This window comes from Girardinichthys multiradiatus, chromosome 15 (assembly GCF_021462225.1).
Source record: "Girardinichthys multiradiatus isolate DD_20200921_A chromosome 15, DD_fGirMul_XY1, whole genome shotgun sequence".
NCBI classification, from domain to species: domain Eukaryota; kingdom Metazoa; phylum Chordata; class Actinopteri; order Cyprinodontiformes; family Goodeidae; genus Girardinichthys; species Girardinichthys multiradiatus.
In genome coordinates this window covers 7,213,619-7,229,834 of record NC_061808.1, presented here as the reverse complement: position 1 = coordinate 7,229,834, position 16,216 = coordinate 7,213,619, and the positions used below count along the sequence as shown (strand labels likewise).

The following is a 16,216-nucleotide window of genomic DNA, read 5'->3' as shown; positions in this document are numbered from 1 at the left end:
GTCCAATCAAATTCTTTCTAAATAACCCAATTTTTCATACTCATTTTAAAGGTTTGTTTTACCAAGGGAAATATGTTTAACAAAACCAATTACTCTCAAAAGTTTTAAAAGTTTTTAGCTGGTGATATCTTAGAAAACAACAAGTGTTTTAATATTTCTGTGCAACACAGAACTGATCAGGTGTCCTTTCCTTCTCCAAAGGGAGAAAAAAGAACCTGCAGAACCAAACCTTTCATAGTTTTTTGTCAGGACCTGATATAAGGTACAGTGTAAATCAACACGCTGCATGAATCAGAAGAGGGAAGGAAAAACTAATATAACCTCTTCCCAGCAGCTGCTGTGAAAAACAATGAATTTGTACTTTCCATAAGCGTCAGTTAACACTTGCGGACAAAAACTGCACCAAACTGTAAGTACTGTGTCAGAGACTGTATGAAGACCATCTGCAGTAGAACTAAGACTGTTTTAATGAGGTCTCTACCCATTAGATTTATGGGATACAAACTCTGACAACAGAAAATAATATCTGAAGGAGAAACCCATCAGGTTTTACGCATTCGCTGGGTTTTAAAAATACTCCTTCATGAGATCTGTCCTGAGAATAACATAGAAACACTTGGTTACTGCTGAGTTTTGGAGATGTTGTAACTTCCTCTGCTTTTAATAACTTTTAATAACTAGAATAATTGACCCTGAATATTCCACGACGAAAGAGAACTTGTTTCTCTAAAATAATTAACTGGAAAGTATCAAATGAGTCAAGTTATCACCCTTTTAAAGATACTTTTCTAACCCTAAAATAATATTTTAACCCGCTATATCTGTCCACGTCAAGCAAGCGTCACATGAGCAGCGGTTAATAAGCGTTCTTCATTGCAGAAAATAGGAAAAGATTTATGCAAATGTGTGTGTTTGTACGTTACCCCCATCAGTTTCTTAATCGCTCCAGAGTCAGACTATCAGGCACACGGTCCTCTATCAGTCCAAAAAACAACCAGGCCCTTCCCTGGTCTGTTGGTGAGACATTCAATCATTCTTTGTCCACTTTAACTTCTCCAGGAGGGAGAAAGAAGAAACTTTGCTCCGGTTTCTCTTCTGCCCGCATAAGATGCTTTCAATATAAATCCAGTGTATCGCTCTTCTGGCTCTTGCAAACAGCATGGATCTTTGTCCATCTCAGAGAATCCGGATTTTCTTCTGAGTTTCGTTTTTTTTCTTGTAGAAAGTCACACTGCGATTTTCAACATGCAGGAAGGCAGATCTCTCTCTTTCAGGCCGTGCTGGAGAAGCGTCTCTGGTGGAGTAGCCATGGAGAAGGGCAGGTTTCTAAAATCCAGACTCAAAAACGCAGATGTTGAACTTAAATCCCATATATATGTGTATTTGTGTGTGAGAGAGGCAGAAGAAAAGTTTAGTATAGGTTCAAATTTTGTACAAATACATATTATCAGTCAGTCAGTCAGTTGTCCCCCTGCCTGTCACTTCCTTCCACAACATGAACTATACTCCTTTCTAAAACAACTTTATTTTCGCATCTCTAATGTCCTTTTTCAATTTTACCTTCTTTACCGACTGATCGCAATATTTAAGACAAACGAAACTTCCTTCAGGAAAGTTTTAACTCTTTAACCCCTTAATTGATGCACTCTGTGCTTTTTAATCTTTTCTTGTTTTTATTTTTTTATTTTTCCATCAACTGTTTTACTTGAAACTTTTTAAACTATTTAACTTATTTACACTCAAACGTCCACGCTGTGAAAAACCAAACTTATCTTCCAAATTAAAGCACATTTAACACAATCATCCCCACTTTTTCCTTTCATTATTTTATAAATCAGAGTCTGAAGAAGGAGACACCCCTGATGCCTCAAGGTTCCGGAACCATTTTTTTTTACCTGTTCAGCGGCACGTCTGCCCACTGGCTTTTCTCCTTTATGAGGTGTAGAAAATTGCTAAAAACCACCCGCAAAACCCTGTGTTTTGCTTTATCTTATTGTTACCAATAAGAACCTCCCTGCAATTCCTTTTGCAGGGTAACCGGGCCCTCAGCTGATGTCCTCCCTCTCGCAACTCTGGAACCTAATTAATTAGTTAGGAGATGATGGTTAATGTGTAATAAAAATAATAATATACATTATATCATACAGAGCAACTTCTCACCCAGATATATTTGAAGACAAATTGTTCGGATCTAATCAGCCAGACGCCGCAGGCGGGCATGAGGACTCCACTACCGTAATATGGAGGTGGACTGAGGACAACTCTCAGGCTGGCCAGGCGTCCGTGTCCCATCCTGCGGTCTCCTCTGGCACGTTAGATCCTGTTCGTGACGCTAAAATTGTTGTGGAATTTTCTTACCAAAGTGGGTAGAAGTTGACTCATAACAAGAGAAAATCCGGACTTTGTCTTATAAGTTTTATTCAAAGGCATTCAGCGTTTGAAGACCCTGACACTGAGGTTAGTCAGTGAAACAGAGCCACGAACAGAAATCACAAACAGTATTTATACTACAAATGAGGGTGTTATCTCAACTTCAAGGAGTTTTAGAAATATGGCCCCTAGACCCTCCCCGGGTCAGAGTTAACAAAGTTATTTATGAGGCCACCCATCTACCTTCCCTTGAAATATACACTTCAGGAAGGGTTAACCATAAAACTCTCCAGCATTTGAATTTAGAATCCATCTGCTAATAAAAACAGAACACTAATAAAACACAGAGGTCAGAGGTGAGAGGTAGATGGAAGGTCACCTGTGAGTGATACAACACAGAAACAAATGAGAGAGGTGAAGGGAATATCAGAGCATTTTAAAAGAATTTTCCATCACACCTGCCAGCAGAGATATAACAAATGCCACCTTGGAACGTTCAGTGGGAAAGGATGATGGCTGAAGCTCAAAATGAATTTCACACTGAGTTAGAAAAGCTCGACATTGGTCTGAGTCTCCCCTGAACATCTCAGGCGGAGAGAGGCGTGGCTCCCTTACCTCTGCTGTTGTCTGTGTTATTTGGGCGTGGTTTCTTTGTGACGGTGGCGGCTCGAAAACAAGATTGCCAGAACGTAATGTGGAAATTATTTCCTCCATGCCGGAACCCAACCAGGAAAGGGTCTCATCAACGTGGGTGCGCCACTGTTGTGCTGGCGATGAGTCCATTTTTGGCCAGATTTTTCTGCTATGAATCAGAAAAAGGCGGACCCAAGATTCAGCCAGACACAGTACTGAAAGTTTAAAAAGTTTATTCAGCCACAGGAAAACGTCACACTGAAAACACTCCTCACAGCTTCCAGGAATCACTGAGGCAGAAAGAGGGATTAGTGACTTGTAGTCTCGCCAGATTTTGCAGGGATCAGAAAAGTCACTAACCTCCTTTTGTCTTGAGTGGAACTTGAAACCCAGAGGGGAAACCTCAGTGGGCGGCAGGCGGGGATCTCCACAGCACAGGTAAGAAGTGACTCCAGGCTGAATAATCCGAGGGCTAGGCTGGCTCAATAATCCAAGGACAGAAACAGGGTCAACGATCGGAACAAGAGGCGTCAGGCAAGAGCTAGGGAGAGGCATAAACCAGATGCAGGAAACAAGGTCGACAACCAAAATCCAAATAGTCCGACAGGGAGCAGGCAGAGGCATAAATCCAAAAAGCAAGGCAAGGTCAAGAACAATGATCAGACAGGAAGGAACACTGGATATCTACTCACACAATGGCTTTCAAAAATCTGGCACCGTCTGCTTGTCAGAGTCGGTATATAACAGGGAAGACACAGTTGCTTGGCATTCCAAAGATTGCACTACACTGCAGCAGCCACCAGGTGCATCTAATCTGCTGATTGCAGCCAGTGAGACAGGGTAGAGCAGACGTGCCAGAATCATAACATATATTTGAAGGAACTCTGTTCATCCCATTTAACAGATTAATTATATATTATGGGATGGACAAGAATACATTTTTAGAATATCAACAAATTAAATCTATAATAAAAAATTAATTTACCCCCCCCCCCCCCCCCCCCCCCCCCTCTCCCCCCCCCCCCCCCCCTCCCCAAATTAATGTCTAACATATACAGCACACTGTTTAATATAGATTAATCAATTTGGATAACTTCATGGCCTGCATATATATATATTTAAACTTAATTTCAGAAATATATGAGGAATAATATGAGGAATTAAATCAGTTTATGTCTAGGTGTACTTGCCATAAAATGTTTAGATGGACATGGATTAATCAATTTGAACCTGGCTGAACTACAGGGGTTGGACAATGAAACTGAAACACCTGGTTTTAGACTACAATAATTTATTAGTATGGTGTAGGGCCTCCTTTTGCGGCCAATACAGCGTCAATTCGTCTTGGGAATTTGTCTTCTAGAATTGCGCCGCTCAAGGTGGCAGCAGGTTGGAGTAGCTCTGTTACTTTTGATTCTGATTTATTCTTTTTTGGGAACTATTCCTCTTGTGGTGGATACAGTTGATTTTTTTTTTTGGATGACTGTCCACTCCAGTTTCAGATGCTGTGCAGCTTGGAGGATTTTTCTTAATACTTTCTATTTTTGGATATTTGTTATGATGCATTGCCATGGCAACGGGGTTGTTTCTTACAACCGGGAGCAGCTGATTAATATCTCAAAAGCTCAAATAATACTTCAGCTACAACCCCAAATCCCTGATGAGTTGAAAAGGAGACGCCGTGGATGCAGAGCAGGAGCTAAGAGAAGAGAGAGAAGGAGGAAGTTCAAACCATCTCTTCCGTCGATATTGATGGGCAATGTGAGATCGTTGGGAAACAAGTTGGATGAACTCCAAGCCCTACAAAAGACCCAGCCAGAGTGTTTTACTGAGACATAGCTGCAGGATCATATCCCCGACTCCAACGTCTCTCTGGCGGGCTTTTTAACCATACGAGCAGACAGAGATTTAAAGAGGAGCGGCAAATGTAAAGGTGGACTGGCAGTACTTGTGAACAACAGATGGTGTAATCCAGGACATGTAACTGTGAAGTGTCATCTCTGCAGTCCAGATATTGAACTGTTGGCAGTAAGTTTTCGTCCATATAATTTACCCAGAGAGTTCACCAGTGTTATTTTGGCAACAGTTTACGTTCCACCTTCTGCTGTTGCTAACACTGCATGTGATGCCATCAGCTCAGTTGTTGCTAAGCTACAGCCACAAAACCCCAATGCTTTTGTGGCAATTTCTGTTGATTTTAACCATGCTTCACTCTCTGCTACACTTCCAACGTTTCAACAATTTGTCAGCTGCTCTACCAGAGAAAACAAAACATTGGATTTGTTTTATGCAAATGTCAAGGACTCATACATCTCTACAGCAAGACCTCCTCTAGGCAAATCAGATCACAATCTTGTTTTTCTCTGCTCGAAATATAAGCCCCTTGTTCAGAGGCAACCTGTAATAAAGAGGACTGTGAGAAAATGGTCACAGGAAGCTGAAGAAGCTCTGCAAGGTTGCTTTGAGGCTACAGACTGGGACGCACTGTGCCAGCCACATGGAGAGGACATCAATGCCATGACTGAGTGTGTAACCGACTATATAAACTTCTGTGTGGATAACATCATCCCCACCAGAACCGAGAGATGCTTCCCCAATAACAAACCTTGGATCACCAGTGACCTGAAGGACCTGCTTAACAAGAAAAAAAGAGCCTTCAGAGAGGGAGACAGATAATTATTGAGGAGTATACAGAAGCAACTTAAAGTCAAGATAAGAGACAGCAAGGAGGTGTACAAGAAGAAGCTGGAGAGCAAGCTCCAGCAAAACAATATCAGAGATGTGTGGACAGGGATGAAGAAGATCACAGGCTTCAAGCAGAAGGATGATCAGACCGATGGAGGTCTGGACAGAGCCAATGAACTGAACACATTCTTCAATAGGTTCAGTTCAGAAACAAGCTTCGCATCCTCCTCTCCTGCTCACAGCCAAACAGACATTCCATCTTCCTTTGACCCACAGGACCCACAGCTGTCCAGTAACACCTCACATTTTTTATCTTCCACCTCAACCCTAGACCCTTCTGCTTCTACATGTTTGCCTTCAACCATACCAGAAGATGCTGATGCTTCCTTTGCTTCCCCTTTCCACCTGTGTGTCTCAAGAAGTCAGGTGAAGAGACAACTGGAGAGACTGAATAAGAATAAGGCTGCAGGTCCAGATCATGTCAGCCCTAGAGTCCTGAAGGCCTGTGCAGAGCAGCTCTGTGGGATTCTGCAGCACCTCTTCAACCTCCTGTCTTGTTCCGGTACCAAAGAAAACTCACCCATCAGTCCTCAATGACTATAGACCTGTTGCCCTGACATCTCACATCATGAAGGTCCTAGAGAGACTCCTGTTGGCCCACCTGAGTAAGCAAACAGTAAACCATCAGGACCCCCTTCAGTTTGCTTATCGCTGTGGAGTTGGAGTTGAAGATGCCATCATACACCTGCTTCAACAAACCCACTGTCATCTGGACAAAGCCAGTAGCACTGTGAGGATCATGTTCTTTGATTTCTCCAGTGCATTTAATACAATCCAACCTGATTTGCTTTGTCAGAAACTCCAGAAGACTCAGGTGGAGGCCTCAACAATCTCCTGGATCAAAGACTACCTGACAAACAGACCACAGTTTGTGAAAATGAAGGGTTGTGAGTCTAACCAGGTAGTCAGCAGCACAGGAACACCCCAGGGGACGGTACTCTCACCATTCCTTTTCACTCTGTACACCTCAGACTTCCAGTACAAGACAGACTCCTGTCATCTGCAGAAATACTCGGATGATTCTGCAGTCGTGGGGTGGATCAGAGATGGAAAAGAAGCTGAGTACAGGAAGGTGGTGGACCGCTTTGTGGCATGCTGTGGAAACAATCATCTCATTTTGAACATGACTAAAACAAAGGAGATGATTGTAGATTTTAAGAGAAACAGGAATAAGTCAAAAACTATTTCTATTATGGGAGAAGAAGTGGAGATGGTGGAGGAGTATAAATACCTCGGTGTTCACCTGGACAACAGACTAGAGTGGAGATGCAACTGTGAAGCCATCTACAAGAAGGGACAGAGCAGACTGTACTTCTTGAGGAAGCTTAGGTCCTTTGTTGTTTGCAGCAAGATGCTGCATATCTTCTATAAGTCTGTTGTGGAGAGTGTGATCTCTTCTACCATCATCTGTGCACTTATATTTATATTATATTGTAGATATGTTTGTACTGTTTAATTTGTACTGTATTGCACCGACTACGCCAAAACAAATTCCTTGTATGTCCAAAAACGTACTTGGCAATAAAGCTTTTCTGATTCTGATTCTGATTCTGATTCTGTTGGGGAAGCAGCATCAGAGCCAGGGACTTAAAAAAGCTCAACAAGCTGATAAAAAAAGGCTGGTTCTGTTGTGGGGACTCCTCTGGAACCTCTGGAGATCATTGTGGAAAGACGGATTCTTCATAAAATTAAGAACATTATGGAGAACCCGGCGCATCCTCTTCATGAAACTGTCCTACAACAACAGAGTGTCTTCAGTCAGAGGCTTCTTCAGATCTGCTGTAAGACGGAGCGCTACAGGAGATCCTTCCTTTCAGCATCTACAAAGGCTCTTTGAGGAAACCTTCATAATATGAGCTACAACAGCATTTAATTTCCCTGTGGGATTAATAAAGTATTTTTGAATTGAATTGAATTGAATGACATATACAAGTTCTGCACAGTGGTCAGAGTGATTTTAAGCCATTCTTCTTGCAGGATGGTGGCCAGGTTTTTACGTGATACTGGTGGAGGAAAACGTTTCCTGACTCGCTCCTCCAAAACACCCCAAAGTGGCTCAATAATATTTAGATCTGGTGACTGTGCAGGCCATGGGAGATGTTCAACTTCACTTTCATCTTCATCAAACCAATCTTTCACCAGTCTTGCTGTGTGTATTGGTGCATTGTCATCCTGATACACGGCACTGCCTTCAGGATACAATGTTTGAACCATTGGATGCATATGGTCCTCAAGAATGGTTCAGTAGTCCTTGGCAGTGACGCGCCCATCTAGCACAAGTATTGGGCCAAGGGAATGCCATTATATGGCAGCCCAAACCATCACTGATCCACCCCCATGCTTCACTCTGGGCATGCAACAGTCTTGGTGGTACGCTTCTTTGGGGCTTCTCCACACCGTAACTTTGCCGGATGTGGGGAAAACAGTAAAGGTGGACTCATCAGAGAACAATACATGTTTCACATTGTCCACAGCCCAAGATTTGCGCTCCTTGCACCATTGAAACCGACGTTTGGCATTGGCATGAGTGACCAACGGTTTGGCTAGCACCCGAACATCCCTTTCAGACAGCTTCCTCTTGCGTCCACAGTTAATCCTGTTGGATGTGGTTCGTCCTTCTTGGTGGTATGCTGACATTACCCTGGATACCGGGGCTCTTGATACATCACAAAGACTTGCTGTCTTGGTCACAGATGCGCCAGCAAGACGTGCACCAACAATTTGTCCTCTTTTGAACTCTGGTATGTCACCCATAATGTTGTGTGCATTTCAATATTTTGAGCAAAACTGTGCTCTTACCCTGCTAATTGAACCTTCACACTCTGCTCTTACTGGTACAATGTGCAATAAATGAAGACTGGCTACCAGGCTGGTCCAATTTAGCCATGAAACCTCCCACACTAAAATGACAGGTGTTTCAGTTTCATTGTCCAACCCCTGTAAATTTAGACCTAGTTCCTGTTGAACTTGCATGACACTGTTGGTGACATCAGCTTACCTTGGTGTTTTCTCCAATCTCTGCTGGTGTCTATGTGCTAAAAGCAGTGAGGAAAAAAAGTTACTCAGAATTAACTTTCATTGTTCATCAGGTTAGAGCATATTTTAATATCTTTAAAAGTTGTGGCCAGAGATATAAAATAACTTCTTATCAACTTTTAAGTTTTCAGATTTTAACTGGATGCATACTTAAATATTATTTACCTTTCCAGTTATCCCTGGCACCTTTAAATGCTGCCTTTGCCCCTCTCCAAAAATATTTTATGAAACCTTCACCAGGTTAAGCCATAAGAATCACCAAAGATAGCACGAGAAATATCATAACACACTTCATCCTGCAAAACAATAGAAAAATGTAATCACTTAAATCGAATACATGTTAAATCTTAAGTAAAGTGTGAGATATTTTTAGCAATCCTAAATGTTTTATAAAAGTTTAAACATAAACTATAAAATTACCTCTAATACAGAACTAAATCGGATCTGTATTTCTTGCCCTAAATACTTGTCTCTCTTGGTGGGTTGGGCTAAGGCCTGTTTTTTAATTTTATGGTATATACTTCTATTGCAACCGTTGTTTGGTGTTTCAGTCTTATCAAACATTGAGAAATTGGTCGTACTAGATCCATCTTTCATGTTTGATGAGGAAGATGTTTGCAATCTCTTTAAATAACGAACAAAAAACGTGGAAAAGATCACATGAAGGGCCTTGCAAAAGTGTTCACAGCCCTTAAACTTGCTCACATTTTTCACAATATAACCACAAACCTGAATGCACTTTAGGTGATATATCAGCACAAATTAATGCCTAATTGTAAGGTGGAAAGAAAATGATACATTGTTTAGTTTTCTTTGTAAATACAAATATAAAAAGTTTTTCCTTTTATATGCAGCCATTTTAAGTCAATGCATTGAAGAACTAACTTTCACTGCAGTTACAGATGCAGGTCATATGGAGCATCACTCTACCATCATTGAACATCTAGATATGTTTTTCTTTGCAAGATAGCCAAAGTGCAGTCAGAACATGTGAAAACATCTTACCACAGACTTTCAATTTTGGTATTGACTTTAACTGGACCATTCTAACACATGGATATGCCATAATCTAAGCCAGAGGTCACAGATTAGTGGACCAGGGTCCAGATGTGGACCCATGTGCAGTCCAATCCGGACCCAACCTGTTTTTAAACATTTATATTACTGCATGTTGTCCAACAGTGTTTAACTTCACTTGCGGCGCATCTCGTGTTATTATGGTATAGCCCAGCGGAGCATCTGGCCCCTGGCTGCACGTCATGCAAGTCAGGTAATGAGCTGCTTTAATCAAGGTTGCTGCTGCTACCCTAACCACAAAGCATTTTGTCATTTACTATGAAGATATAAACATTTTATTCCTGCTGGCTGCCGCATCTGACTTCCGAACAGGCGGGCCGCCATGTGGCTCAGCGACATTGTGGTCCACACTCCAAGCCAGCTGGTAGCAGTAATGCACCACATCGTTGTACGTCAACAACCAGAAAATGACAAAGAAGAAGCTATGCGGGTCCTCGAACGCAGGTGGCTAAGTTACTAGCTTGGGAGCTCACGCTTGCTGATAGTACAATGACTCGTTGCACAGATGAGTGAGTAAAAGAAGATGGCTTCATCAAAAATATGTAAAGTGGACTATGAAAATCCCGCATTTAAAGAAGAATAGACAGAAGCATACGGTCTCTTACAGCACATCAGTGAGCATAAGTGTTCATTGTGAGTACTGTGGATTTTGGGAAAACACAAAAAGCCTTTTATTGACTAGGAAATGATAAGAGAGTGCATGAAAGCTGTGGCAGAAACATTTTAGGATGGAAAAGGACAAAAACTTAAGGAAAATGTTAAGCAAATTGCCATGCCTGCCACAAACACAACAAGGAGATCAAAACTGTTCTACCAAGATGTGCTGACCCAGCTCGACTATGTCATTCAAAGTGCATTTAATATTGCTACTTAAATTGGATTGTAGTTTTTTTTTTAGCGGATGATTTCATTGGCATATGTATAATTGATCAGTAGTTAAAAAAACTCTAGTGTAAAATAAATGTTAAATGAAGATTAAAGAAAATATCGTTGTCTCTTGATTTAAAATGTTCAGACCCCAAAGTGTTTGGATGAGGCACGTAGTGGACTTCCTGCTATTTTAATTGGGGACCCCTGATCTAAACCATTCCATTGTAGCTCTGGTTGTATGTTTAGGGTTGTTGTCCTGAAAAGTGAATCTCCTACCTGTTTAAAGTCGTTTACTGCCTTTAACATGTTTCTTTCCAGCACTGCCCTGTATTAAGCTTTGACGTGCATCTCTGTCTCTGCTGAAAAACAGCTACTCCATAGCATGATGCTGCCGTTGATTCAAGGTCACTCCAGCTCTTACCTTGGGCCTTTTGGTTGCTTCTCTGATTAATGATTTTAGATCTTTATGATGCTCTTTGTTCTTTAATGTTCTCTAACAAACTTATAAAGCCTTCACAGAACCACTATTTTTTGAGAATTAATGACACTCAATTGGTTCCTCTGGATTTTATTTATGGGGATTGGAGGGAAGGGAGCTGAAAACAAATGCAAGCCACACTTTTTAGATTTTATGTTTGTAAAAAAAACATATTCTCAATAATTTAAACAATGTATAACTTTCCTTCCACTTCCCTATTATGTGCTACTATGTGTTGGTCTATCACAAAAATCCCTATAAAGTACAGTGTAGTTTAGGGTTGTGACAAAATCTGAACAGGTTTGTCTGAATCATTGCACCTTTATACTCCATCCTGAGGTTTAAGGTCCACAAATCAACTGTAGTTAAGCCTAAAAGGTGGTGACGAGAGTGTGGGAAAACATTCCTTTGCCTGTTAGAGCTAGAGCGACTGTTAATCCTTTTAATTTTCTTGTAAAAACCCACTTCCATACTCTGGCTTTTAGTTCTAGCTGAAAAGAATATTTTTGATTTTATTGAGTCATTTGTTTACATATTTTCACTGTTTTATAACTCATTTTACTTTGTGTTTCACTGTACTCTTTATGTAACTGTTAGACTACTGGTAGTTACATTGTGCAGCATTTGTTTTCTAAATGTTCTATAGAAATAAACTGACTTGACTTGAGATCTTGGTTTTATGATCTACTTTCAGAAAGGCTTCTGGGCTTTTATATTATACAGTCTCAGTGTTAAATATGGTATGCATTTTTCTTAAAAATCTTTTTTAGAAAGAATTGGAACTTTTGAAGTGAATCTACTGCAGAAATTACATTGAACTCTTTTCATATGCAAAACTAACAGTATCTGACTAAGAAAATTGCAAATTAATTGCACATAAAATATGAACCTTTGAAGTCCAAAACAATATACCACAAATAAACTATTGTTGTGACTATGAATCTGAAAATATTATTTAATATTTAATATTAATAATTGAATATTGTATCAAATAATATTTCGGTCTGTTAAGGGTTGTCTTGTGAATACCAGCCCAGTAAGGTGATGGTAATAGGACAAAATCAAAAGGGTGAGCCAAGCTCTGACATTACTGAACACCAAAACTGTGCACACACATGGAATGAATTCTCACAATTTCTTAAAATACAAGAATTTAACAAAAATAAGTAAACTTAAAGTCAAACATATTTCAATCAACAAACTCTTCACTATGCTAAAACAATCCAACTAAACTACCAAGCAGAATTAAAGAATAACGAAGACTAATGGGCTATGTACAATATAAACAAGTTGATTAAAGATGATTGAAACCATGACCAAAAGAGTGATGCAACATTACCATGCAATGTTTATGTTTGAGAACCAAGGATTATCTTGAAGAATCTGGAAGTGAAGTTAAGTTAGTCTTGGCCGACCAAGCTGCCAATTTGACAATTTGAATAAATAACTGAATCTGACTGCACTGTTCAATGATTAGGATTAATTGGAATGTACGTACCTGACTTTTGTGAAATGCCTTGAGACGACATGTGTTGTGAATTGCCGCTATATAAACTGAATTGAATTGAATACCGGGTACACAAACAGTAATTCATCCATACTTAACTTAGTGCATATGATCAATGATCGTATGACACCCTTGGAACCAGTTTGAAGAGTTTATGTCTGTTTGCCAGGAGAGAGACATTAGCGCGCTGTCTCCCCGGCCAGCCTCGCACGGAGTCTAGGTGGAAGAGATCGGACCATTGGGAAGGTAGGGGATTTATACGGGCAGTGGCTTCATGGGAAGTCCGCTGTTACCCCCCTTCCCCTTCTGAAGTTGTGCTGGAAGTTGGTTAAATGCAATTTATTTTGAAAGTTCCAGAAAAGTTTGTACCGGAGTTTTCATGTTGCAATCCATGGCTGTGGTCCCAACACTAAGCATCAAAAAATTTAAATATCACATCAAAATACAATTGCAAGTTTATTAATTAAGGAATTTTCAGGAATCAAAGCATTTTGCTTTTCACAGAAAACTAAATATGGTATGCCTCTTTTCTAGATCATGGAACGATAGCAATCCAGGAGCCTTATAATTTAATCCTTTTTTGATTACTATGAGAGCAAAAAGTTGAATCCTTAAGGTTTATATATCTTCAGATGAATAGAATCAGCGCTGATATGCTTGTGGGGGGGCGTCTTGCGTTTGCTGGTTCTGCATGTCCTGTTGATTCCTGGTTAGAGGAGGAAATACGACATTAGAGTTTTAGCAGTTGTTTAACTTTTTAACCATCAAAAGTCCTTGAACAGAATTTAAAATGTTAGTTGGTGAAACATTTTTAAGATAATTACATACATTACTGTCGACATTGGCTTTATTGTAATTAATGGTTGTGATTAGTTTAAATAAATATTTGAGCATACCAAATGGAAGTATTTTTTGTTATTTTATGTACAAAGTAATGCATGGGGGGCTCAGACATTTGGATAAATTAAATAAACTGAACTCAATTAGACTTCACATTGTATAAATAATGAAACTTTCTGATGTTTTTATGTTTTATTCTGGGCCTTTAAAACCAAAAATCACTAACTTGATATTTCAGTCAAATTTTAAGAAAAGTAAGCTTTCAGTAAATTTATGTTTCAAGTGAAAATTCAGCCTGTTTTAAAACAACTGGAAAGCAATTTTAAACTATCCAAATTCTGAAGGAGGGCCCTATAAATTTGTAAGCTGCCTGTGAGGGGGATTAACCACAACTTACCCTCCCAGTTTATCCTGTGCGCGTTGGCCTTTGTACCCTAAACAAGAATAAAAAATAAAAAATTTAAATTCACTTTATTTATATAGCACCAATTCATAAAAAATGCCTCAAGGTATTTCAGAAAAAAACAAAAAAACAAAATAAAAAGTAATTTACATCGAATCATACATAGAGATTGAAAATTTATTATGTCATTCCAATTATATAGTTGTTCAACATTGCAGTCAAGTTTCTATCATTCTTACTCAAGTATTACAAAGTTTGTCAGAAATGAAAACATCCTGAAAAAAATGCATAAAAGTAGTGCACCAAGGCTTCACCTGCAGCTCAGGTTAATGCACTGGAGCTGAAAAGCCATGACTAAATTAAACAAAAAGAACCAGGATTGTTCACCTCAGTCTGATTTTAATTTTCTTAAGGCTGAAGAGCTAAATTTGCCCATTCTTTGTACCAATCAGAGTTCCATGAAACTTTTTTTTTAAATGTTTAGTTTATATGAAGCGTTCTGAGGTTTAGTTTGACCAAAGCTCAGACAAGCTAGGCAGCAGCATGTTTAAAGGAGTCTTATTCTTTATTTTAAGAATAATCCAAAAGTTTCCCAAACGTAGCAAGAACGTAGCAAAAGCACCGCAGGTACAAAACAATAAATCAATATCCAAAGAGTTACAAAAGTTGACTCTGTAGGATCATAGTTAAACTCAGAACATAGTCGAGATCAGTGAACGGGATTGTGAACGGAAGGAACCAGCGAGGAACAAACGAAAACAGAGAGCTTATGAAAAGAGGGAAGTGGAGTATGGACCAATGAGAATGAGAGGTAGGAAATAAGGGGAGATGGAATTCAGGTGTGGACCAGGTTGTAGAGAACTGAGGGAATGTGAATAGTTGCTAAGGTGACAAGGCTATAAAACAAAACAAAACACGAGAGCTAAACTATAACATAAATCCAGAGGGGAAACATGACAACAAAACAATACTCTAAATAAGAGCTGAAAACAACAAGAATCAAGGAACCAGGACAAAGCTAAAGTAAACAGAGAAACAAGAGGGAACAAAAGAACACCATAACCTGAGATCTAACTAAAGAAACCCTGAGTACAAAAGTAAACAAAACAAAACTAACACTGACTGAACCAAACAGGGAAATGAAGCAGAAGACGTGAGAACTTAATAAATACAAAATAAGATGTAAACAATAACTAAAACTGGCCTAACCAGAAGAAGAACTAGAATATAAGGAGCTATAATAGAAAGAACAGAAGGGAAACCTAGATGAGGAGGAACAGAGAAAATAAACTAGTAACCAAGAAAAGTGAACACAATACTAAACCGTAAATAAACACAGAGATGCTAAATGAGAAACTAAACTAGAGAATACAAGGAAGACAAGGGAAAAAAACAATAACAAATATAATAATCATAATCATAAGAAGACCACAACAAGTAATAGAAAAGAAACTACTAAAGGAACTAGGAGCGAGTGGAGAGAAATAAACAAACAACCATGACTACAACACCAAACTAAAGTCAAAACATAAAACCACAACAAAGTCCAAAATGTCGCACCAAGACATTATGACTAACCTTTAAATCCTTGCCGGACAGCATGGAATGCAGCCTTGGCGCCTTTCCATAACGACTTAAAAAAACACTCTCCAGGTTCAGCCATCAGGACGACCAGGGACATCACAAGAAAGATCGTCATGAACTTCATCCTGCAAACAAAAACATCATTGCCAATGTCAGTGCAAACTATAGAAAGTGTAATGTCAACTATTTGTCTCTCTAAGTGGTTGAATAAAGTAAAAAAGTATTTTTCTTTTACTTATTAAAGGTTGAAACTGAGTCAAAAAATTGTTTCCAAAAAGCTGAACAGGTTGAGACCTGAAGCTAGTGTGGATTTTTCTCTTTAAAGACTTGTCTGATTTCATGGGATGGTCTTAGGTTTTTTTATAACTTTTTCCCTGATGTTGTAAGTTTTGGTTTAGGTACCACAACCCGTGATAAAATCACTCCCTTATCCAGTGCAATGGTGCAAGCTTGGCAATACACTGTGTGGGGATAACACAGCTGGCATGCTATCATTTGTGTTGTGGAACTTGTTCTAAAGAATTGGTTAAACTCAACCAATCAATCTGCAACTTTAGACCAAAACCTGCATGCAAAGCACTCGTCACCGCGGTCTGCTGTGAACCCTGTTTTCTGTGGTTACGTTTTGTGGAGTAAAAGAAGAAGAATTTTGAAGAAGCAGGAGATGACACTG

The 16,216-nt window shown here is 39.5% G+C and overlaps 2 protein-coding genes across 3 annotated transcripts in view; one reads left to right on the top strand and one right to left on the bottom strand.

The window, feature by feature from the left end:
• Positions 1-16,216, top strand: part of LOC124881887 (exostosin-1) — a 381,563-nt gene that overhangs the window by 174,070 nt on the left and 191,277 nt on the right. The window lies entirely within an intron of this gene.
• Positions 13,160-16,004, bottom strand: LOC124881889 (pleurocidin-like peptide WF3). Its single transcript, XM_047387782.1, has 4 exons — positions 15,779-16,004; positions 15,538-15,668; positions 13,954-13,990; positions 13,160-13,422 (listed from the first exon to the last, which is right to left on the bottom strand). Exons 2-4 carry the CDS (start codon positions 15,665-15,667, stop codon positions 13,359-13,361), a joined length of 231 nt encoding a protein of 76 aa, XP_047243738.1. The 5' UTR covers position 15,668; positions 15,779-16,004; the 3' UTR covers positions 13,160-13,358.